Source organism: Crocodylus porosus, unplaced genomic scaffold (genome assembly GCF_001723895.1).
Source record: "Crocodylus porosus isolate Cpor-Errol unplaced genomic scaffold, CroPor_comp1, whole genome shotgun sequence".
NCBI classification, from domain to species: Eukaryota; Metazoa; Chordata; order Crocodylia; family Crocodylidae; genus Crocodylus; species Crocodylus porosus.
Genome location: NW_017728906.1, coordinates 186,457,855 through 186,472,741, shown reverse-complemented (window position 1 = coordinate 186,472,741; position 14,887 = coordinate 186,457,855). Strand labels below are relative to the sequence as shown.

The following is a 14,887-nucleotide window of genomic DNA, read 5'->3' as shown; positions in this document are numbered from 1 at the left end:
TTCTTCACCTTTTTTTCTGCATTCTGTTCTTTTTTTTCTGCTTCCGACTGCCCTGCTTCAAGGTGGCAAGCATGCTCGAGAGATGTTCTATATTCTACAGACAGCTTGTGGGCAGAACTGTTCAACAGAAGGTACCCTTAGCGCAAACACATTTGCTAAAATACAGCTTATCCAAGCTGCCTTGTATTTTTGCGAATTCTTTGAAACAATTTCTATTACATGTTTCATAAGTGCCTGTGACAGGATGAAATGCAGCACATGGATTTGATACGTTCTTTTCTATGACAGCTATTACCGCTTTCATATCCAATTATTATCCTTTTTTTTCATAGATTTTTTCACAATTTATCAAAAAATTAATTCAAACTTTACATGGTTCAGTGCCACTCATTTAAAAAGCAAAGCAGCGTCAGATGCATCAGCGTGTGGGTTAAAAATGGAGCCACCAAACAACTCATCTTGAATGCATGCTGAAAAAGAGGAATACGTTTCAACATGAGATTTCAACCACAAAATTGCCTTCCATAAAAGGGCTTTTACAGATAGGGAAAGGGAAAGCAAGTGCAGCTGGTAAAAAAACAGAGAGGTCATCACAGTAGTGGCATGAAAATGGAAAGGCAAGCGCAGTAGTCATGTGGATACCAGCAAAAAGAGCAAAGGAGGTGTGTTGTTTTGCCCTTGGAACAGGGAAGTAGGAGTCACTATTGCTGGATTGTGGTTTCCAGCTCTGCCACTGGTTCACTGGGTAATTTTGGACAACTCACTAAAAGTCAGGTCTCTGTAACCTCAGTTTCTTTAAAGGTAGTTTCCTCCAACATATCTGTATACTGATATGATGAAAGACATTGTGTATAAATGCAAGGTATTGTTTGGTAAATGAACAAGTAGGAAGTCTTCTTTTTAGCAATTCCTCACAGTCAAGAATAATTGTCTTCCATGATTGTCTTATCCTTGGATCCAAAGATGGCTGACAAGGCTGATCCAGGATCAATAGACACAAACACATGATTCAACTAGGACATTTTGTTTTGGGCTCACATTTCTGTGCAGGGTGGGTGGCCCCAGATTCTTGTTTCAGTCTATGATACACTGTTTCTGCTGCTCCTGCTTTTCGATCTCCTGTTGTCATTATAAGGTTTCAAAGTACCGAGGTCCTTGCAGAAGACTCTTCCTCCATTTGGGGCAATTCTGGGTCATAGTCTCCCACAAATTGATATTGATGTTGCATATTTTTCACGTTGGCCTTGAGGACATCCTTATAGCACTTACTCTGCCCTCCTCTTGAGTGTACTCCTTGACTTAGCTGGGAGAATAAGACTTGCTTTGGGAGTCTAGAGTCAGACATCTGGATGACCTGACAGGCCCAGCGAGTTGATGTTAGATGATCATCTCCTCAATGCTCAGGGTGTTTGCTTGTGAGAGGATGCTAATGTTGGTGTATCTATTTTCCCACTAGATTAGAAGAATTTTCTGCAGGTAGCATTGATACTTCTCCAATGACTTGAGGTATTTTGCATACTTTGTCCACATCTCAGAACCATACAGTAAAGTGGGGATCACAACTGCTTGATACACATGAACTTTGTTTTGGATATCAAATCACCATCTCCAAACACCTGTTTCCTCAGGTGTCTGAAGGCTGCACTTGCACATTTGAGGCAGTGTTGGATCTCTTAATTGATGGAAGCCTTTTGTGAGAGATGGCTTCTGAGGCGTGGGAAATAGTCAACGTTCTCCAGTCTCACTATGAATCTGATTTCCTGGATCTGGGAACTACTCATTAAGAGCTTGTTAATGGAGGATGTAAGTCTCCTCAATATTAAGCATCAGTCCCATTTTCTTGTATGCCTCAATAAAGATGTCAAAGATTGCCTGAAGGTCTGGTTGTGAGATAGCATGCACATCAGCGTACTAGACCTCAATGATTGAGGTTAGGGTCTTGGTTCAGAGTTGACTGAGATGAAACAGCTTACCATCCATTTGATAGTTTAGCTCCACTCCAACTGGAAGCTTGTTGGTGGTCAGATGCAGCATCACAGTAAGGAATATTGAAAAAAGTGTTGGAGCCATGATGCAGCTTTGCTTAACTCCTATCTTAACCTTAAAGGAATCCGTAATAGATCTGTTACTTAGAACTGTTATTCACATACCATCATGAAGCATGCAAATAATGGTGATGAATTTTGGTGGGCATCCATGCTTCAGAAGGATCCTCCACAGCACTTCCTGGTTGACAGAGTTGAAGGCTTTTGTGAGACTAAAGGTTGTGTAGCGAGGTTTATATCTGTGGTGTTCCCAGCATGTTCCTGCAGCTGACAAGCAGTGAAGATCACATCAGATGTACTTCCTGATGCCCTAAACCCACACTGATGTTTGGGGAGAAGTTCTTTGGCAAGATGGTTCAGGAGGGTTCTCATAGTTTCATAGTTAGTAGGGTCGGAAGGGACCTGAGCAGATCATCAAGTCTGACCCCCCGCCATGGCAGGGAAGAGTACTGGTGTCAAATGACCCCAGCAAGGTGTTCATCCAGCCTTGTCTTAAAGACCCCCAGGGTAGGAGCCAGCACCACTTCACTTGGAAGTTGGTTCCAGATCCTAGCCGCCCTAACAGTAAAGTGGCGCCTCCTGATGTCTAGTCTGAATCTACCCTCTGCTACCTTGTGACCGTTATTTCTAGTCACTCCTGGTAGTGTTCACAATGAACTTTCCTCTGGTGGACAGCAAGGCAATCCTTCTATAATTTGCACAGTTGGATTTGTCTCCTTTCTTGAAGATTGTCACTATCATGGCATCCCTGAGGTCATCTGGGATTTCCTTATCATTCCAAATCCTTAAGATGAGGGCATGGAGTTGTGATGTGATCTCCCTGCCCTGCTGCTTGAAGATTTTAGCAGGGATTTCATCTACTCTAGGGGTCATGTCATTTGTCATCTGCTTGATGGCTTTCTTCACCTCGTCAAGGGTTAGAGGGATCCTGAGATTGTCTCTGACTGGGTGTTGCTGGGTGAAATTGAGAACACTGTCATCAACAACAGAGTCTTGTTTGAGAACATCTTCAAAGTACTCCACCTAAGGAGCATTAATGGCTCCCCTTCCCTTGATCAGGTTTTCTTTATCCTTATGTCTCAAAGGGCCTGATCATAATAGATGGCTTTGGTGGCACTGAAAAACCCATGCATATCACGGATGTCAGTGAGATAGTTAATCTTCTTCACTTTATCTTCTCCCCTTCATATCACAGGTCCTCCTCTGGACCTCTGCCTTGGCTTGCTAGAGACTCAGTTTCTTTTGAATGGAGTTGATGTCATTCTGCGAGGCACAAAAGGTCTTGTGCTTGCAGTTGATCAGCTTTTGGATGTCCCGGTTATTCTCATCAAACCAGTCCTGAAGTTTCCTGGTAGAGAATCCAAGTGTCTCTTTACAGGTGCTTATGAGACTGGACTTGAAGGCACTGCAGTCACTGCCAACATTGTTTCAACTTGGTTATTGATTAGAATTTGCCAGTTTTTCATTGAGGCACTGATGGAAGAAGTCTCCCTTGAGGGTCCTTGAGTCCTTCCACATGGATCTTCCATTGGCATTGCTAATGCTACAGCCGTCTTGTGGGAGCCACTTTGAGTGGCATAACTGAGCAGATTGGTCCAGCAAGTAGGATGTAGGTGCTAAATAAAAGACCACAGAAACAAAAAGTTGTGGCCCAGAGCTGACTGAGGAGAATGCATCTGTGATGTATGGGATCACTACATTACAAGAGGCAGAACCTTGGAGCTTAAATGAGGTCTAGCCAAGCAAGAAAGCAAGAAACCCACAAGAGAAATGTTCCTTCAGAGTCATTTTCCTCTGTCTTTTAGTGCCAATTTGTGCAGATCAGGGAGGGAAACAGCTATGATTTTTCTTTATATTTGTGGTAGGCTTTCTGAGGTGCTAACCACATTAGAAATAAACCTTATGCTATCAGCATGCTCGTGGTTTTCTTCTAGCCCCTTGAGAAGACGATAAACATCCTCCCTTTCATTCCCTGAATTGTTTCAGCATGCTACATATGGTTTATTAGCTACATGTTTACATTTCCTTCCTCTGGTTCACTAACCCTAACTTTTCTCCCAGGGAAAGAACCCTCCCGATCAGGTTATTGTCCCTTTTTTTACTAGAACCTTTTGATGGACTTCTCTGCCCTTCACACCTTTTAGTCTTTTCCTCGGCAAATTCCAGTAATCATATTAAAATACTCTCAGCTCTATTTCTGAGAGAAGGCCACTGCTCTTCAGCTACATTTATGCGTTGTTATAATTACTTGCATTCTAACAATTCCTTATAATAATACTTAACATGTTTGTCTCCCAAAGATAGGGTGATGGAAGACTGCCATGTAATTAGATCCCTTAGTTTGCAATTTAATATGGCATTTCCAGCAAAAAGAGTTCAAACACTTATAATATTCGGCTTTACTTTTTAAAAAAAAAGGCCTTCATTTTCCATACAGCCTTTGGGATCTGATGATTCAAAATGATGAGCCATTCCATGAGGTTTTGAGAACCCAAATTCCATAGGAATTAATCAGAATTCAGGGTCATCAGCACCTCTGAGACACTCAGTGCATTGCAGTTATCAATACCTATCACTGGCATCCTCCTCATCACTACCATTGCATCAGTCATGGGCCTGGATGCCATTGTGCTAGGTTCTGTATAATCACAAAACAAGAAGATGGAATCTTCCTGGAAGAGATTTATAATGCAAATATTTTAAATTAAGATTATGTTGTTTGCCTTTAATCTGTCCCCATTACAATATTGCTTCACTTTTCCAGGCCTTGGTTTCCCTGTATAAAGCAGAGATACATCCATGGTAAAGTAATTTGAGATTTAGTGATGAAAAACACCATTTAAGATGTAGAGATGATTATATGGGAAGCCATTTGGGATTGTTGAGCCAAGGCTGCCATTTTGTGAGCAACACTGAAAGGCAGCAGTGACCTTTCCTTAGTCAGAAATCTTTACTCTTGAATCTCCGTGCACATCTCACAGTGAACTCAGCCAAAGCCCTGCAGGCTTACACAAAGGCATGATTTGATTCAGAGCCTGGGGTTTTAACCTTTTACACTTACTAGCTTTGTAAAATAAATGAGAACCAGAATATCCAGGTAGAATGGGTTCTGCTCTTTGATTTTATTTTTTTTCCTGATATCCACTTGCTATTCGGTCTTGTGTTTGGAATTTACCACTTCACATAGACGGCTGACTCCTATTTGGGACATAGGGATCAATAATGGTTGAAATGTCAACCTGCTTTCTGTTTTCAGCATGCATTCAGTATGCCTCTCAGCTCTCCGAGATCCCACAGCACTGCATTGTGAAGGCCATGCACACAAGAACACGTGTTCTTCAGGTTTTGTTAAATTTAAGCAATGTTTGATAAGAAACTCATTTTTAGTGGCATAAAAGCCAGTGAAGGTTTTATGTTCCTCCCCTGTAAACTGAGCCCTCCCACTGTCTCTTTCTCTTTTTCCCCTTTGCATTGGTGGCGGGGTAATATAATAATTACTTTGACCACCTTAGCTATGCTGCATGGTGCTAATTGTCGCTTGAGTAGCATGTTGCACAGCGTTTCTCTGACACTCAATAAGTCTCCCTCTCTCCTTTCATTCTATCCCCTTTTAGGCCTTTAAAGGAACATCCAACTTTTAATAATAGAGCAGGACTTTCCTACCTGAGGTGCTTAAATTGCAGTCATTTCAGGATCCACTACTACTAATAAAATTCCTGTATAAATTATATTTTACCAGTTCTCATGCAGCGCCAAAAACATGATTCATTAGCCTTCTTTGAACTATGTACTATGAGAACTGTGTGAAATATTTCCTGATTTTTTTCCTTTCCTTTTTCTGCCCCATTCTCACCTTTTTAGCAGCAAATTCAAGGCACTTAGGGCACCTGTACATGTGCTGGACATCTGCTCAATGCATGCCAATTAACACATCAGAGCAGACTCAATTAATCAAGGCTGCTGGAGCGTGCTAATAAGCACACTCCAGGAGTGACTGCATCATGTGTATTCAGCATCCGTGAGCTTCAAAATGGTGACGGAGGTGCTTTTGGCTAAAGCTTGTTCAACTAGCTTTAGTTAAAGCATGCCCAGTGCTGTTTTGAAGTATGGGACACTGAATACATGTGACCCTGAGGGCACTTTAATTAGAGTGGTTCCTGATAGCTGCTCTAATTTAAGTGCCTCCTCCCCACACCCTGGAGCACGTGTAAAGATGTTCTTAGTTTTCAACTGACCAGTTTGTTGAAATTCAAAGTAACTCTCCAATGTCTGCCTTGTCCTATCAGGCTAAGTGATATATGAAAGTCTTTCTTTGCATGTTGTGTTACTAATATTTCTAAAATATGTTATGCTTAACTGAATACTGCAATTGAATTCAGAGTCCTTGATACATTGTTGTTAGCCTAAGTTTACTTCATGTCTGTCAAAACTGCAAAGGTTGGAAATTTGGGTTGTATTTTTCTTCCTGAAAATACCAGTGGCATTTCAGATTTAATATATCCTTGGGTTCCTTTCCATCTTTGTACCAGATTCTCTGCCAGGGACAATGCAGACAGCACAATCATTCAGTCATCCCATTTTATCCATCTTAGCACATGTTGCATGTTGGGGCAGAAGTAAACAAAATCCCTCCCGGTGTAAGACAAATATGGTCTTCTGGAGTTTGGTGTCCCAAATGACACTCCTTTTCCTCTCAGAGTAAGGCCCTGTCTCTTACAGGAATCCAATATTAAATTAAAATTCATGCTAACAAAATATTAGTACAAGAGGGCTCATCTCCTCCCGCCTTCCATAGTCAAGCCCCCAAAATAGGACCAATTAAGAAAAGACTGTCCCAAAAGAGGGAAGCCATTTCTCCATCTCAGCAGCAAATTAAAAGTTCCATCATAGAAAGAGAACGTTATGGTGGCGGGGGGGAGCCAAAGAGCTCCCTCCATCTTGATAAAGTCCAAAGTACCCAAAAACTCTTGGACTCTGCCCATGTCAGGCTTAGTTGTTCACCTCTGAAAATCATCTCTTGTAGCAAGACAGGACCCTCTCCGTTTGACTGCCCTTTGCACCAGCATATAGTGGTATGGTTTGGTGATCATATTTTATCTGGTATAATTCCTTCTAGAGAGCCATGTGTATCTGTTTTAGATTAAAATCTTAAGGCAAGTATCTGGTGACCTAAAAGATCCTCTCCGGAAAGAGAAATGGATGTTCCACTTGGGAGGGGAAAAAAAGGACTCCTTAATCATTTCTTAATCCACTCAGAACAAATGGGCTAAACCCTCAACAGATACTCATCCCAGAGTGGCCCTTAAAAGCCAAGGTGCGTCCCTAAAGAAGTAAACCGCTATCAGTTGGATCCATTTATATTCCATCAAAATATGTAGTTAAGAATCCCCTGTAACCAGGCAGAAACACATCTCTGTGAACAGTCAGGTTTACATATGTCCTATATTAACTTTCCTATATCTCCTCCATCACTGTATTCTTCAAGGAGCCTTCATATTCACCACAGCATGTTGATGAAGAAGCCTGTACTACATAGAGCTCATAAAATTTTGACAAGCCTCTTCTCTGTCCTCCAGCACACAGGGTCTTCTGTACCTGGGCCTGTTCCCATATCCTCTCTGTTTGCCTCTTGGCTTTAAAGAAAAAAGTCCTAAATAAACTGCGGCACTCCTCTGAGGTGCGAAGGAAGTACTTAACTTCATGAATATTTTCCACATTCCTGATCTGTATGTTAGTTTGGAAAGTACTGTGTAAACTTACCCAATAGCATTTAAATATGGGCGTATCCAAGTCTCTCATAGTTCACCAAGTTATACCCCAGGGCAGCATGCCACCCAGCCCATTCCAAGCCTATCTTCCATAACTTAATTTTTCCGAAGTGTCAGAGCTTATGTTTTCATGCAGTGTACTCTGTTTGTAATGTGATTGCAATCACATTAGCAAATAGAATTTCTAAAACCTTTGTGAGGTAGCTATGTCACTAGCTCATAACTACGGTGAGGTGGCATCTCGTGTAGATGCGCCCACCGATGATTGCTCATGTAGACGTGGCCACTGATGACTGAACCCCACCTGTCCTGAAAGCAGAGCCCCCAGCAGCCATTCAGGCATCCCCATGCTTCCATTCCAACACAGGAATCAGCTTCTTAGCTTTAACAGGCACCCAAGTTTTCAATTTATGGGGAAAAGTCAGGTTTGTATGCAAGTGAACATGGTATTATTTCTGTATTGCTCATGGACTTTGGGACAGGACAGTTTCCAGAAAGAAAACTTGTTATGTTTTCCTTTGGGAGACATCCAGCCCTAAATTTTTCTCATCCAGCAGAATTCCTTTTGGTGGTTCTTTTCTGGCCACTTTCTGCTCCCTGCATATATGCATATAATACATTTGTATAGGCTGCTAAATGTTTTTTTCCTAATTTTATCCTCCAGTTCATCTTTGGAAGTGTTGACAGGGGCCAGTGGGTGGGGTATGACCTAGCCCCAGAACTCTTTTAGACAAATCTGATCTGCCTCTGGTTAACTTCTGAAAGAGAAACACAGTTCAAATGTCACAGGCTGGATAAGAGGTCACTTCCAAAAGTGAGATCAAGTGACTGATTTTTCCATTGCCTACAGCTGTCCAGTACAGCATGACAGATACAATCTACCCATGAATCTAGACCTTGCTTTTAGCAGAGTTCAGAATGATCATGAACCTTAGGACAAAATCAGGCCCATTTTTGAGCCAGGAACATATTTTTTTAATACAAAACAATACTTCATAAAAATAAACGCATTTGTTGGTTAGTCATAGTGGAAAGAGAGATGGGTGGAAAGTGCATAGATACCATGATGATAGGGCTAAAGAAGAATCTATTTAATCAATCAAACAACTCTCTTAGTTTTAGGGAAGTGGGGATGAAGGTTATTGTAGAAGTGGTTATTATTGGAGATATATCATTCAAGAGTCTGTATTGTCTCCATCCCAAACAGTATAGAATCAGAAAGAAAAGGGCATTTAAATACCTCTGTTGTTAATCTTTCCATTATCATAGACTCATAGAAAATTGGGGTTGGAAGGGACCTCAGGAGGTCATCTAGTCCACCCCTCTGCTCAAAGCAGGACTGTCCCCAACTAGATCATCCCACCCAAGGCTTTGAAATTTTTTAGAAGTTTTAACTTGTAAGTTATATCTTAAGTTATAACTTCTTGGAAGTTTTAAAGACAGGGTTTCCTTGGAAGTATATGCAGATAGCATATAATTTTTGATTGCTCATTATGATGGTTATTAAGTATCTTGGAGTATTATCTTTCATTTTATTTCTCGTGGTTATCAGTATAAAACATTCTCTTCGTAAAATGCATGCTGTCCCAAGGCTAGCTTTATTTCGGCACAAAATTCCTTGCAAGAATCTACAAACTCTCTTCTTCAAAAGGAGTCTTTTTTCAGTTGATTTTCATGGTACAGTACTTCCTAAGCAATTCAATTAAACACAGTAATGGGGATATAACATTTTTCTCTTTTAGGTTAATGTAAAAGATACCCTAAACATATAATCTCATAGCAATTTCAAGTACCTTGATATGTCCATAATTTTGATTAAAAGCCAAGGACAGTTATCTTCCCGAACAATGTTATATTGTTAAGTGTATACAACAGTAGTGGTTTGGCAGTTCAGAAGGAGGGGTGGAGAGTAAGCAGTGCTTTCATTGATTGTAAATCACAGCTGATCAAATGTTAGTTTTTCAGTGATTGATGACACTGGGTAATAGATGTAACTCAGTGATTGGCTCATTGCGGGAGCTATGATTCCTATGGACCAGCCCAATGAGAAGAGGGAGTTAACTGATTGCACCCTTTGCATAGCTACAAACTCTGATCCTATGTGCAGCTAGGGCAGGTAGGGGTGCAGTCCTGTCTTCTCCCATATACACCGTTATGGGAATAGCTTGTGCCCAAGGTGAAATAAGGTACCGCTTTCTCCATTCTAGGAAATTTGGCGTAGAGTGATGTTTGCCTTGCCAGTTCCTGGCACAGGTAGTTTAAGGTGTCCACTCTGTTCACGTACAGTATTCCCCCACGTTTCTAAATTCAGTGAACAATATTTCTGAAATCTTTCTCCCTTCATTAAATAAGTGACTATTTATGAAAGGTAATTGTGGTCAATTGATCAACATAATAAGATACAAGTATTACAGAAAAAATTAGAAACCCTTTTCCTCCCATCACCTCCTCCCAACAAATATAAAAAGAGGTAAGAGTTTTACAATAACATAGCAGACATTCAATAACAGTATGGAGCAAGAAAGAAATTAATCAGTGGAGTGAAATTTTTCACTTCTGGAACTGATCTCAAGAGGGCTAGGCTGATCTCAAGAGGGCTTGACAGGTTTTAGAATGCCATTAAAATCAATGGGACTCAAAGATAGTCTGAATTTCGCTGGATTGGGCCCTTAGAGAATAGAGCTCATGCAATTGTATTGATAGTTAATTAAAATAGCTTACGAGTTCTATTCCCCAGCCCTCTTTTATTCTTCCTTCTCCCTGTCCCAGTCCTCCAAAAAAAAAATCTCGCAGCTGGAATCATAATAAACTCCACTTTATGCTGGAGTGAATGGGAAAAAATACAGCAACATTTCTACTTTGGAGCACCATCAGCAGTTCTAACCTATCAAATTTGGCTGAATGGTTTTTGTAACCCTGTACTGTCAAGTTTTTTATGGCTTTCCCATACTTTTTTGAAGCTATTTTTTCTTTCTTTGTGAGATACTGGAATATTATTTGCACTGCTGCATGGAATTTAGTTTGGCAGGACAAGATCATATTAGTTTCAGAACAAGTCTGATTTAAAATGCAGAGCAAGAGTTATTCTGATGTGTGGGCTTGTTGGGGGGTGTGTTTTTTTAAAGAAAGAAAAACAGCTTATCCTGTCAAAGTTATTTCTGAAAGACTAATTTGACCTTTACTACCAGTTATTTACCCGTGTCCTTGAAATTAATGTAACGCTCCTCTATTTGCATTTTGCAAATTTATAGTAATACTCTTTTTAAAAGCCCAGCCTTTAGACTTAGCACCCACTGACATTAATTGGAGTTTCACACAAATAACATTTGCAGGATTGAAAACCCTTAAAATTATTTTTATGCCCAAAAAATGTGTTTGTTCATTACAGAAATTACAAGGGGATAAGTCTTGTGGGTTTATAGCCATTTAAATCTTTTTATAGACTCAATTATGCCTCACTTAAATATATTGCTGAATATTTTTTGCAGTGTATTTTAATGACATCTGTTTTCCCATGTACAAACTGTACTTTGAAATATAAATTAGGATAGAACAAAGAAGTATCATTCTGTGCACTGTGTGTGCATAAGGCCATAAAAGATGGTTGTCAGTAAATAGATACACCCACTTTTAGCATGTTTTTAGTGGTGGGTTTCTAGAGATGGCTAATTCAATTGTATTTTTGTGCAATGATCAGGAGGGAATTTCGATAGTTCTTTCGACGCAGAGAAGGGAGTGGGCACTATTGTCATTGCAAAGCCCTTGGATGCAGAGCAGAGGTCAATATATAACATGACTGTGGAGGTCACCGATGGAACAAACATTGCAACAACTCAGGTAGAAATCTAATTGTTTATCTGCAAGTTTTTCATTTGATCATGGAATGTATTCACTTTTAAAAGACTAAGTGTATTATCACTAGTTAAATAATTTGGGATTTTGGGGTATGAGTTTTAAGCAATTTCCCAGCTGTTTGCATAACTACTAGAAGTTCCCATCCTGGGACTGAAAGAGTTCATATCAGATTGGAGCTAGGCTTTGTCAACAGCAGAAAGATTTGCATTATAATGTAATGTTCCAAAGGGCTTTATCTTACAGTGGTGATTCTGTAGTGCTTGGGGATATTACTGCAAATTACTGTGGCTTTTGCATGTGCCATTCTCACTTGCTAAGGCACAAAGTGTCAAGGAATATGTGGAGCAAAGACCCATCCAAAATTATTCAGGCAGGAAACTTAAAATGCTTCTGTGATCCTTCTTTTAATGTCAGTGACTTCCTAGAACCACAGTTCTCAAGTTCTTTTTTTCTGATTAAAATTACTTTCAACAGCAAGAGAGGAGACAAAATAGATAATTTTGTGATTAAAATGAGCAAGAATCCATCACACAAGAATGCAAAGAGCCTGTATACAGCCTCATATTCGATTTTTAATTCAGAGTAAAGGTGACCTGCAGAGGAAATGAAAAATTAGGTTTGTGACAGTATTTGCTTTTATATTCTTTTAAAAAGATGCCCTTGAAAGGATTTTTTTTCTTCAGTTTTTACCCTTCCATTTTTTTACCTCATGGATATCAGAAATAGCTGATTTGAATTGGGTGAACAGATATGGACGCATGCTCAGGGTGATAAATTAAAGGCCAGCTATTTGCTCATTTGACCTCCCATGCAACCCAGGCTCTTGTGGAAACTTAGTGACCATGTCGACATGTGCTGTTGCTGTTAATGCTGTAAAATGTTGTCAATGCTGTACAGTAAAATACTGTATAGTAGGCCTTCCCTGGGAGCACATCTACATGTGCTCCCTGTTGGGAGCAAGTTTTCTCCCAACCGGAGCAGCCAGAACAGGCCTCCTACCCTGCTCTGCCCCCCTGCAGCTGCCAGGGGTGCTCCAGGGTCCCCCAGGGTGCTAGCCTGGGGGCTGGTCAGCAACATGGGGCTGGTCCTGATGGGCACAGGGCCAGGACAGCTCTACCAGTTACAACAACAACTGTCTCCTTTTCCTTTGCACATTGGGAGGGGTGTCCCAGAAGTGTCACAGCTCCTGAGCAGCCCCCAGTTGCTCAAGGATTTCTCCAGCCAGCCCCAGGCTGCTTGAGGATTTCCCCACCCAGGCAGAGACTGGCTGAGAGCTGCCCCACAAATAGGACAGCTCCCAGCCAGCACTCGGCTGGGTGGGGAAGCAGAGAGCTCCCCAGGCTTGACACTGCTTGGCTCCCAGCTCCTGTGGGGAACTGGGAGCCAAGTAGCACTGGGACAGTGGGGGGCCGAGATCTACTCCATCCTGGCACCACTCAGTTTAGTAGCACCAGGACTGTGGGAGTTCCCCACCCCTGTAGCCCGCTGGCATTGCGGCTAACTGGGAGCAAATTTGCTCCGGGTCAGCATCTACACATACGCACCTGTATTTACAGGTAGTAGCTAACTGCACAGTAGACTAATTTACTGTGCAGTATATGGCGTGTACATGTAGATGGTGATGCTTTACGGTGCAGTATATTAGTCTACTGTGGAGTAAAATGTCTCATGTAGACATGCCCAATGAACCCTAGCTGACTCCTGAATTGACCCAGTAACTTGTATTTGATGAACACATAACTTCTGCTGGGCCAATATCTTCTAAGATGGCATCTGGTTTTGTTAGGAAGACAAGGAGAGAAGAATCCACCATTCCATTTGGCACTTGGTTCCAGTAGCTAATCACTTCTCTGTTAAAGCGTAATGCCTTATTTTTAATTTTAACTTGTCTGGCTTCAGCTTTCAGCCATTGGTTCCTGTTAAGCTTTTCTCTGCCAGATTAAAGAGCTCTTCTCCCCAGGAAGGTACTTATACACTGTAATCAGATCTCTTCTCAATCTTCTGTTTGATAAGATAAACAGATTGAGCTCTTCAAGTCTCTCACTGTAAGGCATTTTCTCAGCCTTTGAGGATTTTTCTAGTTTGGAAGCATTTTCAGCCTTTTTTTTTTTAATGTGGGTGTTAAATTCGTAGGAAAGACATTTTCTCTCTCATGCTTGAGTTAAACAGTTGTTAACAAAACAGAAAGAGAATTTTAAGCACACTAAGTTAAAAATCATTTCCACTCTCAAGTTAATCATGTTTCATGTACTTGTTACTTAATGATTTAATAATCTTACCAGTGTGCCAGTTTTCAAAGCCTTTCATGATTAACCAGACCTACATTTCTAATTTAAGAACAGAATAGGAACTTTTAAAAACAAGTGGAAAAGTCCTTGCATTCTAAAGAAAGCCAGGCATGTCTTTATAACAATAAGGTTACTTCTGGATGACAGCAAGACCAAATCTACTTATTAAAGTAAGTGTAGTAGTATATATTATTGTACATTACTGTATATAATATATATTTACATATATTATTACAGATTAAGTATATTACTAAAAGACAGAAATACTTTACTCCCCACTTTTTCAGGTCACTTTTTAATCATGTTGTGGGGTCCAAATAACTTATAGGAACTTGATCCTGATTGCTACTGTGATCCTTGTTTCACATCTTCATAAATTATGAGCTGTGTAAATAACTCATCTCAATTGAAGTACTTCCATTCTGTATTTTATGAATTACCTCAAGGTTTCTGTGCCAGTTAAACAGAAGCATTTGATATAAGCTTGTAGTTACCATTTGGAGAATGTATATTTTAATGTAAATTGGTCAGCACTTTCCCCCAACCCTGAATGTATCCATAATCTCCCAAGGCCAGACTTGATCATATTAAGTACCTCTTGTGATTGTTAATACAGGGCCTGGGATTCAATTTTTATATTAAATAAACGGTTCATTGTAAAAGTGCCTGATAAATAACCAAAGTAGCACAAAATTGTCAACAATTAGACATGTACTTTATGACCAATGAATAGCACTTGTAGTTGCTGTCCACTTCACTCTATGATTCAACAGGAAGTTTGGTTTAGTGGTTGGAGTACTAATCTCTGGGTGACCTTGATTAAGTTCCTGCTCTGTGACAGTTTTTCTGTGTGGCCTTCAGCTCATTTTTTCTGTGCCACTGTTTTTCATGTGTCAAATAGGTCTGTGAGCAATTCCTTGACTCAGTTAAA

At 40.5% G+C, this 14,887-nt stretch overlaps 1 protein-coding gene across 4 annotated transcripts in view; it reads left to right on the top strand.

Moving 5' to 3' along the window:
* FAT3 (FAT atypical cadherin 3) overlaps positions 1 to 14,887 on the top strand; it is a 555,551-nt gene that overhangs the window by 400,343 nt on the left and 140,321 nt on the right. For all 4 annotated transcript variants that reach the window (XM_019530348.1, XM_019530346.1, XM_019530345.1 and 1 more), the window contains exon 7: positions 11,511 to 11,650. In XM_019530348.1, coding sequence (XP_019385893.1) covers positions 11,511 to 11,650 — 140 coding nt within the window. The remainder of the gene's footprint in view (positions 1 to 11,510; positions 11,651 to 14,887) is intronic.